Source organism: Centruroides sculpturatus, unplaced genomic scaffold, assembly GCF_000671375.1.
Source record: "Centruroides sculpturatus isolate CEXI.00-Female unplaced genomic scaffold, Cexi_2.0 scaffold348, whole genome shotgun sequence".
Classification (NCBI taxonomy): domain Eukaryota; kingdom Metazoa; phylum Arthropoda; class Arachnida; order Scorpiones; family Buthidae; genus Centruroides; species Centruroides sculpturatus.
This window is the reverse complement of record NW_019384859.1, coordinates 600,597-612,983: the sequence shown is the minus strand read 5'-3', so window position 1 is coordinate 612,983 and position 12,387 is coordinate 600,597. Positions and strand designations below refer to the sequence as shown.

The following is a 12,387-nucleotide window of genomic DNA, read 5'->3' as shown; positions in this document are numbered from 1 at the left end:
GTTAATTAATTTTGTTAATTAATTTTCATTATAGACAGCTTTATGCCTCATAAAGTATTTTTCTGAGATCTGTCTTATCAAGTAAATTACTGTACACAGTGTATTCATTAATTTTCATTTTCCTGTAGTAAAGGCTCTATGCCTTCATAAAGGATGTACTTTTCCTTTGTTTAAGGGTATTTGGGAAATTTATTCTCTGTTGTATTCTCAAGCAAACAATACATACAAGTAGAGTACAATATTTTCTGAGGAAACACGCATACTTATCCTGTTTTAACCCCATTCCCGATAACCCGGCATTTTCACAAACTCGGCCACCCTTCGGTCCACATTAGGCCGAGTTTTCGAGGCTCTACTGTATAAGAAATATATTTAGTAATTTTATGAAATTTTACATTACAAAGTTAAAAATTTTTGTGTATCTAATGTTATTTTATGTAATATTATATGCATTTCTTAGACAATATTTTTGATTTAATTATGTTTAAGTATTCTTATATAATTGTGTTAAAATTTTTATTACTACAGTTGTCCCTTGATAATCCGACAGGTATGGGACCAAAGGTGTGTCAGATTACCGAAAATAATTACATATTACGCATTGTTTTGCTAGCAGTAACTTACAATATTCTCTACTCCAACTGTTTGAACAGAACTGCTCACATAAAACACACGAAATGTGTGTCATCGAGTAAGAATTGGATGGGGAGATTCACATCGCAACATGCTTCTGTGCATGCAGACACGTAACGGGGACGGGTACCTTGACGGGAGGTGCGTCGGACTACTGAGCATGTCGGATTAAAAAATGTTGGACTATAGAGGGACAACTGTATTAGTTAATTTGTTTTTAATTTGGGTAAAATATGTTTTTTCTACATCACAAATAATAAACTATGCTTTTATTTTTATTTGAAATTACTTATGTTATGAGCTTGTATTTTATCATTGAATTTGTTCTTTTTACAATATCATGATTTTATATTTTATATTATTTAACATATTTATTATGTACTAAATGCAATACACACTCAACACGATACAATTAGCAACTCAGAGCCAATTGGCTAGCGTATGTCGGATGATCACTCCTCAATGTATTATTATCATCTTGCCCGACTAGGTGATAGCAGTATTCATAATGACCGGTCAATTTGATAAATTAATCTATATTTATCATACTATGCGCCCTTTTTGGTCATTATTATGCCCGATTAATCACTTTGTCCATAACATATACACTAGTATCCAAAATTTTAAAGTTATTTTGAAAAAGAAATTAAATACACCTAAACCTAAAATTAGTAAAATTTTGTATATGTAAACAATTAATCATTAATAATAATGTGTTTTTTAAATCTGTAACATAATAAATTTTAATGATCATAAATGCATGCATTGCTAAAGTACAAGTGATATGAAAAATATCTGATATATGAAAGTGAGATGACAGATATCTCTATATAATAAGGAACACAATCATTTCTCACAGTAAAGGATCATATTGATTAAAAGGTTTTTGATCAATTCTATAGGTAACAAGTTTTGTGAGCTAAGCTTTGTCTATAAGTACAGAACTTGACTTACAGAAAATTTCAAAAGAAAAATAAAAATGTAATAAGTACTTCTAGAGAATCTTAAAGTATGTTTTCAAGTGTGAAGATTCATTTGCTAATATATTGTTAAATACCTCAGTTTTGAGAAAACCATTGATTAAACTGATATCTGTGGATAAATATTATATATAAAAGACTATTATCTGTCCAGCTGGATTTGGATAAGCTTACTTTTTAATAACAAAATATTTATATTATTATTAAAAAGCTTTACTATGCATGTTTGACTTCAAAAATCTCTTGCTTCCTTTTTGATAATGCCTTAGCTATTATTCACTTCTTCAAACAAACACATCTTGTTTTATGTTTGACATTGCTTTTGGAAAGCTCTAATTGAAAATTTAAAAAGAAAGCACTGTATATAAAATTTGACTTGCTTATTCACATTTGTTACTTTAAGCATGAAATGCTCATAAATTTTTTGTATTTTGGTGTTATGGTTTTTGAGGGATTAATGTATCAAGTGACTGTATCTTTTGTCAAGTGTTTATAATTAAATGATTTTATTTCAAGTGTGTCTTAATATGATTTTATTGTGACTCTGGAAATGCAACAGAAAACACATAATAGCAAACATGAAATAAAGATACAGAATCCTAGATTTTAAATTATTGAAATCTATTTTTGCCTGAACTGAACTCCTAGAGATGCAAATATTTTGCATCTCTGGGAGTTCAGTTCAGGCAAAAATAAAATTTAAGATTTAAGGTAATGAAGTTAGGCTTATCAAAGACAACTTCAATTGAATCAACTGTAAAAATTTTGTTATTTATTACCTTACTTATACAATAGACAACAACCACAAAATCTTCATACTTTAGTAAATGCAATAAGTATTGCAATGAAAGTTTTCTGCTTGAAATTTGCAAGAAAGTTTGCTGCTTGTAATCAGTAGATTGTGGGCTTGTATAAATCATGATAAAGAATATTTTGAAAATTTTAAAATACAGTAGAACTTCATTTTTCCAAACTCTGATTAACAAACTTTCCACATTGTCTGATGTCTATAACTGAATGTAAACTATTCTTCTTATACTGTAATTCATAAAAGAAAATTTAAAATGGTAATATATTACAAAATAATTTGTTTCTGTTATATTTTATTATTTAACTTCAATATAAGACAAACCATTTATATTAAAATGTATTTACTAAGGTATAAAAAGAGAGTTAGAAGTGATATACCATATAAATCTTTTATATTCATCATTTTAATCTAAAATAGTGGCCATCTGTGTTTTCAGTTATCCGAGGTAGCATCACTCCACATTACCTCACACTATATAATTGACCCTTCTTATTTTTTCCTGTTTTTGTTCAGTATTTATCAATAAATGCTATTATAAAATATTGCATTACTTTTGTTATACACTGCACATTCTATATTTATTTAATTTTTATTATATAATTATTATTGCTGTTAGTGTATATTACGGCAATGACAATAAAATTCAGTAGTAATAAATTGTTTTTCTTTTCTAATTCAGATTCAAACTTTAGATATTCTTTTGGATTAGCTTCTGAGAATAAGATTCTTACACTCAAAATAAGTAGATTCTGCTTATTGTAATCATGGATATTATCATTTGATTATTGTTATCAAATCATGTCTCAGAACATAAAACAAATTATAAAAACTTTTCTTACTGGAATTTATATTTGTTATTATTGTTATCTTTAGATGAATAGGCCTTTTACACTCTTTTTTGTGCTATCAGTCTCAACATTGGCTAATGACATGCAATTATTATCAGTTATTGTTATTTTTAAGCAGTACTTTAAACATTAAATGTTAATTGTTTTAATCATTATTTTTTTGCAATACAACTGATTAAATTACTAGCATCAGACTGGCTGTTGTTAAAGTTAGTAGCAGACAAATGTTGGATCAATAATATATATAAATTAATTAATAATTCTTTAAATTGTACATTTTTTAATAATTTTAATATATCCTTTTAATGTTCATCAATGAAGACAGAACTTTTGCTAATTGTAGTGTTATTTACTTATTCTTCTTAATATTAGCTGAGTCTCAAAGTGATTACAATAAGTGAAGTTAACTGTATTAAGGTATACTTATTGTTTTAGTTTGATATTTGCAATAAAGCAGTTTGATTCTTAGTTTTCCCAGAAATTTAGAATTTTATCCTTCTCTAAATATAAAATTTAAATATTCTGTATTCAGAAAATAATTAGTTTTAGTTACTTTTCTATTTTTAAATGAATAGTGTATTAAATCTACAGTAAACCATTCAATTCAGTATTGAATGCAGTTTAATCTATCTGAAAAATTGTATTTAGATTTATATTTGAATATGTATTATTCTATAATATTATTTTTTAAATAAAAACTTTACTTTTTATTTTAATTACAGTGATGTTGGAAATGTCATTCAAAATATGTATGGATCTGAAAACCTTCCACCGGTAATTTTAATTGGACACAGGTAATTATTTGCTTCAAATTCAATTAAAATAGAAAACATTTTACCTCTTTATATTAATTAAGCTTTAAGCTTAATTAATATTATATAGAAAGAAAGAGGTAGCATGTTTGCTATTTTAATTAAATTTGAAGCAAATGATACACACAAACATTTATTAAATATGTTATGTTTTATCATAAAAATTTTTTATAAATTGTCTAATTAAATACTTTGTATGCTGAACAGTGACCTGCTTATCTCAAAATTATTATAACAATATTAGCAAATTTTTATCTTAAAATATACAAATTATCTATAAAATTTTGATGCCTTTAACATTAAGATTCTATATTATAGGATTGTGGGACCATTCAAGTGCTATGTGAGCAGTTTATGGTGCAAGATTTATTTGTATCTAACAATTGCGATGATGGAGGGTGGGAGGATGAGTCTTTGTTGATGTAAGATTACATCAACAAAGATTTATCCTCCCTTCCACCATCATTTTTATTATTATCCTAAATCATCACAAATTTATCTGAAAATAATTCCTGTATATTTGAGAATGGTTTTAACTACTGGCTTGATAACATAATTATAGGGAGAGGTCCCTTGATTTCTGATCATCGGTTGATGATGGGGAAATCAAAAAACACAAATCTTTGCTGTTGTAATACTTGAATGGCCCTTATTATCTGAGTGAGATATTATAAATGGTATATCACCATGAAATTCATGGTTATATTTAAATAGAAAATTTTTAATGTGTGTTTAATTTAATATAACTTATTAAATTAAACACACATTAAAAATTAAATTAAACACAGTAATTTATTGAATTTAAACAAGTAAAACACCAAAGCCGCTTTTGGGACAAGACTATGTCTCGGAGACTCAGGACTCAACTGTGCACTGTTTTCTAAGGAAAAAAGAAAAATGAGCACTCTCCAATGAAGAAAAGTTGACACCAGTACTCGAGGTACTGGGGTAGATTACAGTGGAATTCATAGCCGCTGTGGTTATAATGGGTTGCATTGCTTGGACCTGTTCTTGTCTATGGTAAGCGGGATCACTTTGATGCTCACGGTGGATCTTGTTCTCATTCTCCAATCTTCTTTGGTATCGCTGGTTTTGAACACAATCATTCAAACTTCTCTGGCCTTGGCCGTGATCACGAGGCATTTTCGGTATCCAATGTTGAACTTTCTTTTCATTACGTGTCATCCCGGATTGAATTTTTGTCAATGCCTAACGAAAATTTCCCAGTTTTGAAAGAAATAATTGCGGCTATTGTTTCATACAAAATTATTTTATTTTGCACAAACAAAATAAATATATTAATAAATGTAAAAGCAAAAAAATTATATTTCAGAAGTTAGTTTTAATATTAAAAAATTATAACAACTAGCGCCATCTTGTTTCAAAAACATTCTGATGCTGAAATGAGATATCTCGGGTCATCCAGTCAAGGTCAGCATGTCGTGACCAGAGATATGTTGGGAATAACACAGGACAGGTAAATGGGTTTATTCAAAGATTTGTTTGTCAAAATTTGATTTCACAACATTCGCATTTCCAACTTGCCAACAAGCAATGCATGTGCAAATCTTGCACTAGTGCCTGTTTGTAGAAAGAGTGTTGCCATTTTGTATTTTATTTTGACTTGGTTCTCAGTCCCCTGAGTACCTACAAGTCAGATTTTTTTTTTTTTTGTTTTTTGTATGTGCATGATTTGGGCACCTAATACTCTGTGCCAAATTGCAACTCCTGACATGTTGACAGCACCACAATTTTATAAACAAGACATAATCTTGTCAATAAAATTAAATAACTTAATGTCTTTAAATTTTACACATATATATAAAACATTATTTCATTAAATTATATTTTAATTTTTTATAATTATTTGTAAAATGTATTGGAAAAATAATTTATTTTACTTTTAAATTATCATACTGATCATTTGTTTTCTATGAGAGGTATTAATGCAGTTTACTTTTCAAAACACTATATCTTTAAATGATATTCATGTTAGGATTACAAATGCAATTAATTCTATGAACTAAAACAAAAAATTGGGAATTTGTTTAAAATTATAGTAAAGTTTTTAATTCTATAATAATAATAATAATAACAAACATTTTATTAAATTTTGATAATTTTATGATTTTATGCATATAAAAATTAGAATAAAATACCTTTTCAATACATTTTCACATTGTTTAATCTTTGTGTAAAATCTTAGTTATTATAATTCTAATGTGCACAAGAACTTCATAACACACTATGTAATTATGCAATTAAACTTACAAAATTTAATGCACTTTGTTGTTGAAAGATCTAATAAATATGTAGATTCAATCTTTATCAAATGTTTTTTTGATTTATTTTACTCTCTTTTATTTGATTAATATGAGAAAAAAAGGTTATATAACATATTGTTTCATTAAAGAATTATCACACATTATTAATATTTTGTGACAAATTAAAATATAATTTAACTAAATAATTATATATATATATTTAGTTATCCTCTATATACCAAAGTTTTGGCTCTGTTTGTTACTGTTATTACATGGGAATACCATGAACTACTCAAGAAAGATTCCCACGATGCAATGCAGTGAGAGTTGACTGCTTGTTGTCGTACCACTCACTACAGAACAAAGTGTGTTTTGTGAATTTCGAGAGTTGTTGCAGGCAAGTTTTCAAACATTTTAACCTACTAGTACACATGTGACTTGAACATTGATATTAAGCATAATGTACACTAAAAGAATTGTAGTTTGTTATACTGTAGTCGTTTTTTAGCTGATAATGTTTTGTCCATCAGTTTAAAGGTTCATTTTCCAAGATGGTGTGTCGGGTATTATGGAATATAGGATAAATGGATAAACTGAAAGAAAAGGACAAAAAGAAAGAACCAGAAGCTTCAAAACAACAAAAGAAACTGAACATACAAAGACCATTTGTTAAGAAATTAAACTGACCTTCTAGACCTAAACCTACTAGAGATGACTCCAGTGTTTGCAGTGATGAATTGTTTCATTCTGAAGTATCATCTGTAATGGACTGTGTGCCATCAACTAAAGAACCAGAAAATGAAGATGCTGAATGTATCTTCTGTAAAGGAAAATTCTCCAAAGATGATCGAGGGAAAATTTGGATTCAATGCTTCAGCTGTTTTCTGTGGGCTCACCTTGATTGTACTGGAGCAGAGAAAGAAAATTATATCTGTGACTTTTGTAAATAGACTCGAATTAGGAATGACATGCACATAATCTTAAAAATATGGTTTTTATAGTTAAGAATAACTATGTCTTATGAAGTCTAATTAGTTTTTCAATGGTTTAAACCACCTGATCCATATTACCCGACTATTCCATATTACCCTCCATTTGTGAGTTTTTTTAAATATATTTTGTTTCATAACAACAAAATAAATAGTATTTTTTTTACAAGTGACAATTTATTACAATTAGTTATAGTATGTACTCATGATGATTTTGGGATTTTTATTCAAAAACCAGTAAAGTTATTTTTAGAAATGTAAATGGTATTCTATAATACTCTCCTCTCCTCTATATAAAAACAAATTCTCTACTTAAATGTAACCATGAATTTTATTATATATTGTTTGTTAAATCTCCTAAATAATGGTGATAATTTATAGTTTTTTTAAGTAATCTTCATATTTCTCACCAGATCACAAATACAGTCGCCCCCCCTATAACACTGTTGATTATTCCGTTTTATATGAATTCCATGTTGTACGATTCACTTAGATTTTACAAATACATGAGCCGTTCACAGCCCGGCACATGTATATCATCTGATTATAAAATCTGGATTATTGTATGTAAATACCAGATATTTGACAGAAGTATTAAGTTAAAGTAATAAGCTATCATTGTCATGCATGTGTTAATTAAAGGTACTTATTAATTATTAAAATGTTTTTAATTTTTGAATTAGCCTCCCCATGGGTACTTCTGGATCTACTGTTGGTTGTCATCTTGTTTAATTTTAAAAATGCAATGGCTGTATGACCAGGTGGTTAAGGTTTCAGCCTACAGCTCTGAGACCAAGAATGAATCCAGGTGGATTGAAAAATCTCCTGGGAATTTTTCAGATATTTACAATTATAGTGGTCTGGCCCCATTCTTCAACACTCCATTGTGGACCTAATCAAAATCTACAATGCACTTGCAGGTGTCACCCTCGCTGTTTTATAGCATTTGCCAGGTCACTTTTTTGTTTACTGTAACTTTTTGTATCAACCTGAAATGAAAGGACTGACAATATAGAAAAATGCAGTTTTTATGAGCGAGTTTCTTAAACAACTCTGTTTATTAACAGTAAAATTGTATCAGACCAAGATGGATTCATTTTCTGTGATACTCTTTACTGAGTGACTTTTTTTTCTTCTGGATGCTATGGCTATTCACCACTCCAATTGCCAGATGAATATAATTTTCATAAATTGCAAATTTTGTGACAGGCAGTCCTGACTTGATTAAAAGAGCCTCTTAATGCCCATAGGGCGGGCAGAATTAGTAAAAAAATAATATAAACAAAAAAATTAATCAAAATTCTATAATTGTTCATTAAATATTTGACTTTGAATGTTTCTGAATAAAAGTTTTATGAACAATTATATTTATAAATGGCCATTTCAAATTCTATCAAGCATCTGATTTATTATTTTTACTTATAAAAGAATTCATTATTTGTTTGATGATTTAAAACAATTATTTGCAAATTTCATAAATATAAAAAAATTGTGTTTTATTTGTATGATTTAACATATATTTGAATAAACTCATACTTGACAATGATTAGAACTTAAATGTATAAAAATATTTTGTCTTTGGTACTATATGGCTTCATCAGTTAAACAACAAAAAAAAGAATGTGATATACAAATTAAAATTAGAATGGTTTTGAAAGAAACTGGTTTTAAACTTTACATCTTAAAATGAAAATAAAAACAATCCAACAAAATTAGCATGGAGTTATAGACAGGATGTTAATATATTCCCAAGGATCTTGAGATTTCAGTTTTTGTGATTATTGTAAACTTGATGTAAATAAAAACTCTAAAGTCATATTAATTTCATTTCTTTATCAAACGTTTGAAGTTTATTGGCTATCAATCATACCAAATTTATCTGATTATTCATTTCAATATTGGCCTTATATTAACAATGCTATCATGTTTCACATCTGTACAGCTTATCTATTATCATTCTGAGGATATTTTGAATGTAAAATTTAGCTTTTTTTTATACTTATAAATTCTGGATATTCAAATACTCCTGCTATAAAAAAAGAGTGTCTTATATCCTTGGTCAAAACTTCTGNATAAAAAATTAATTCTACTGAAAAGTATCAAAATTAATGTTATTTAAATTTTTACAATGTGTGTATGTGTAATAATTCAGATTGTTTAAAATTTTAATGTATGCATTGTTGTATGCTACTATTTTCGTAATGAATGTTATAAACTTATGAATTTTATAACGTATTTTTTTGATTTTCTTCGATATGTCCTTTATTTTCCCCCAAAAAATATGGTCACTGTAATTATAATAGAGAAAATGCGATTATTGTATTAATCTTTAAAATATTGGCATTAAATCTGTCGTATAAAATCATGACGACTCCTGTAAATCGAGCTATCCGATAAGAATAAAATACAATACCAATATAGCCCTATCGTTGAAAAAATTCGCTTATTTTTGCTCACCTCGAGTTTTGCTTAGTAGAAATGGCTAAAAACTGTGCAAAATACGTATGGAAATATGGTACTACAGCACCACCTGTATTGGATGACCACCAGTCTAAAAGACCACTTTTTGAAGGAACTGTGGGTGGTTGCCATAGACAGGTTTTACTGTATTTAGAATTATGTTCTATATTAGAATGTTAATAAATATATTTAAAACTTTTAAACGCGTGTGTGTAATTATGATGAACATTTTTTTCTACTGTATTTGTTTTTAGTATGGGAGGTGCAGTTGCTGTTCATGTTGTTCACCAAGACTTAATACCTACTTGCATTGGTTTAGTTGTGATTGATGTTGTAGAAGGTTAGTTTTACATTCTATATTTATGAAAATATTTACAATATAACTTTATTGTATTATATATGGAAATAAATATAATAGCATGATAAATAATATTTTATATTTCTAATAAAAATACACTTTCAATATGTTATATTTCTAATAGAAACATAACATATTGAAAGTGTGTATTTTTAATATCAAGTTATAAAGCATTGAGTAATTTAATACTGAATATAAGATATGAAACATTAAAATCTCATGGTGTCGCATTTAATAAAAGTGAGAATGATTGTTATTTTATTTAAAAATGTACACTTTACTTAAAAGTCATTATAAATTATCAATAAAATTATTCCATAATTTAATGAATCTATTAGCTAAATAATTTATCAGATTTTGACAAGTATGTTAATTTTGTTTGGAAATAAAAATTTTAAGAATATTATATGTAGTGTAATCTTTTATATATAAACTAGCAGTTAAACCCAGCATAGCCTGGGCAAAAAAATAAGAACAAACATTAAGATTATTAGTTTATTTCATAGTACTAACCCTTCTATTGTATTATATTGTAGTATTTGATTTATATAATTACAAACATTATTTTACATAAAGGTTTATCACACCAAGTGAACAATTTAACACATTTTAAAATTTCTTTAAATTGTGTACAGTAGAGGAATAAAGAATTTCTAATTTAAAATCTGTTAGATTTGTCATTTGGTGTGATAAACCCTTACATAAAATAACCTTAGTAGTTATATAATTCAAATACTATAATATAAATAAATGGCTTGCTGTATGGTATATTACAAATGTAAATCCGTCTGTGTAATCAAAAAAAAAAAAAAAAACACACTTTGGTAGACGTAACTCACAGCAATTTCTGGTTAGCAAATTATTTTTTATTTTCCATTGAACTATAAATATATTTCGGGTTGGTATAATGTACTCCAACCCTTCCTCAGTGCTAGTTCAAATAAACAAGAAATATTAAAACATGACTGTTATACCATAGAAATAAACTAAATCATAAAAAACACTTACATTTCCACATTATGTAAATTACAAAAAATTCTTTTTTGTTTTCAAAATAGGGATTGGGAGGGCAAACCTTCCTCATCCAATAACCTGTATTTAAACATAAAATTGTGCATTCCGTATTAATATACATCTAAAATTAAACAACCATAACTTTCAACGAACAAACTTCCATATTACTCACAATCATTTAAATTTTTTTACACATGAGTATATAACAGACATAGTAAAAAATTGTTAACGTAGTAAAAATTGACATAAATAGGTAAAAATTTATTTGATACACAGACAATATTATTAAAAATATAACAGTATCAGAATTACTATGGAAGATTTTTTACGTAATTATACCATGTTTTAACTTGTTTTAGTGCCATCTATTAATTCGTACCAGCAGTAATCAATTTGCATACCATCTGAGTTATTTATTAAATTATTTTTTTGTTTCCTTCTTTCTAAATGCTCTTTAAATTTTCTTTTATAAAAGTCTTTTTCAAAATGCAAAATTTCTATATTATTACGGTTAATTTTACAATTATTGTTATTTGTATGATCATACCACGGAGAATTCTTGTACTTCAATCTGATGGCCGTTTCATGTTCTTTTATTCTAACCTCTGACATGTGCCCTTTTTCACCTATGTACAGTACATATATGGATTTTGACAATCACATTCCAACCTGTATATAACACCAGCTTTTTCTAGGCAATCCATATTATTATCCATATGAAAGTATAAAAAAACAATTAGCCAAATTAATTAAAAAAAGTTATATAAATAATAATATAAGCAATATAGAAAAAAATCATATTCTTGACTTCAAAAATAATAGAATTCCTACTCTTAATATTAGATTAAAAACTCATAAAGAAGAAGAAAAATTTAGACCCATAGTAGAATTCAAATTCTCCATTCTTTATAATTTAGAACATTACATAAAACAACAATTAAAATGTTTAGAAAATTCTGTCTATAGTATTAAAAATGCTGATACTGTTATTAATAGAATACAAAAATTGTAAAAAGATAATTCTGATAAATTAATGAGTTTAGATATAAAAAATATGTATCCCAGCATAAATTGGAAATTAATAGAAAAATGTTTAAGTGATCTTAATGTACATAATAATTTGATAAACTTAATACAATTTGCATATAATAATAATTATTTTGAGGTTAACGAAGTGTTTTATAGACAGATAGATGGTATTAGCATGGGGTCAAAGAT

At 27.0% G+C, this 12,387-nt stretch overlaps 1 protein-coding gene across 1 annotated transcript in view; it reads left to right on the top strand.

Annotated features, from left to right (window-relative positions):
- LOC111630623 (protein phosphatase methylesterase 1-like) overlaps nt 1-12,387 on the top strand; it is a 66,742-nt gene that overhangs the window by 15,329 nt on the left and 39,026 nt on the right. The window contains exons 6-7 of the mRNA XM_023374754.1: nt 3,995-4,066; nt 10,052-10,137. Coding sequence (XP_023230522.1) covers nt 3,995-4,066; nt 10,052-10,137 — 158 coding nt within the window. The remainder of the gene's footprint in view (nt 1-3,994; nt 4,067-10,051; nt 10,138-12,387) is intronic.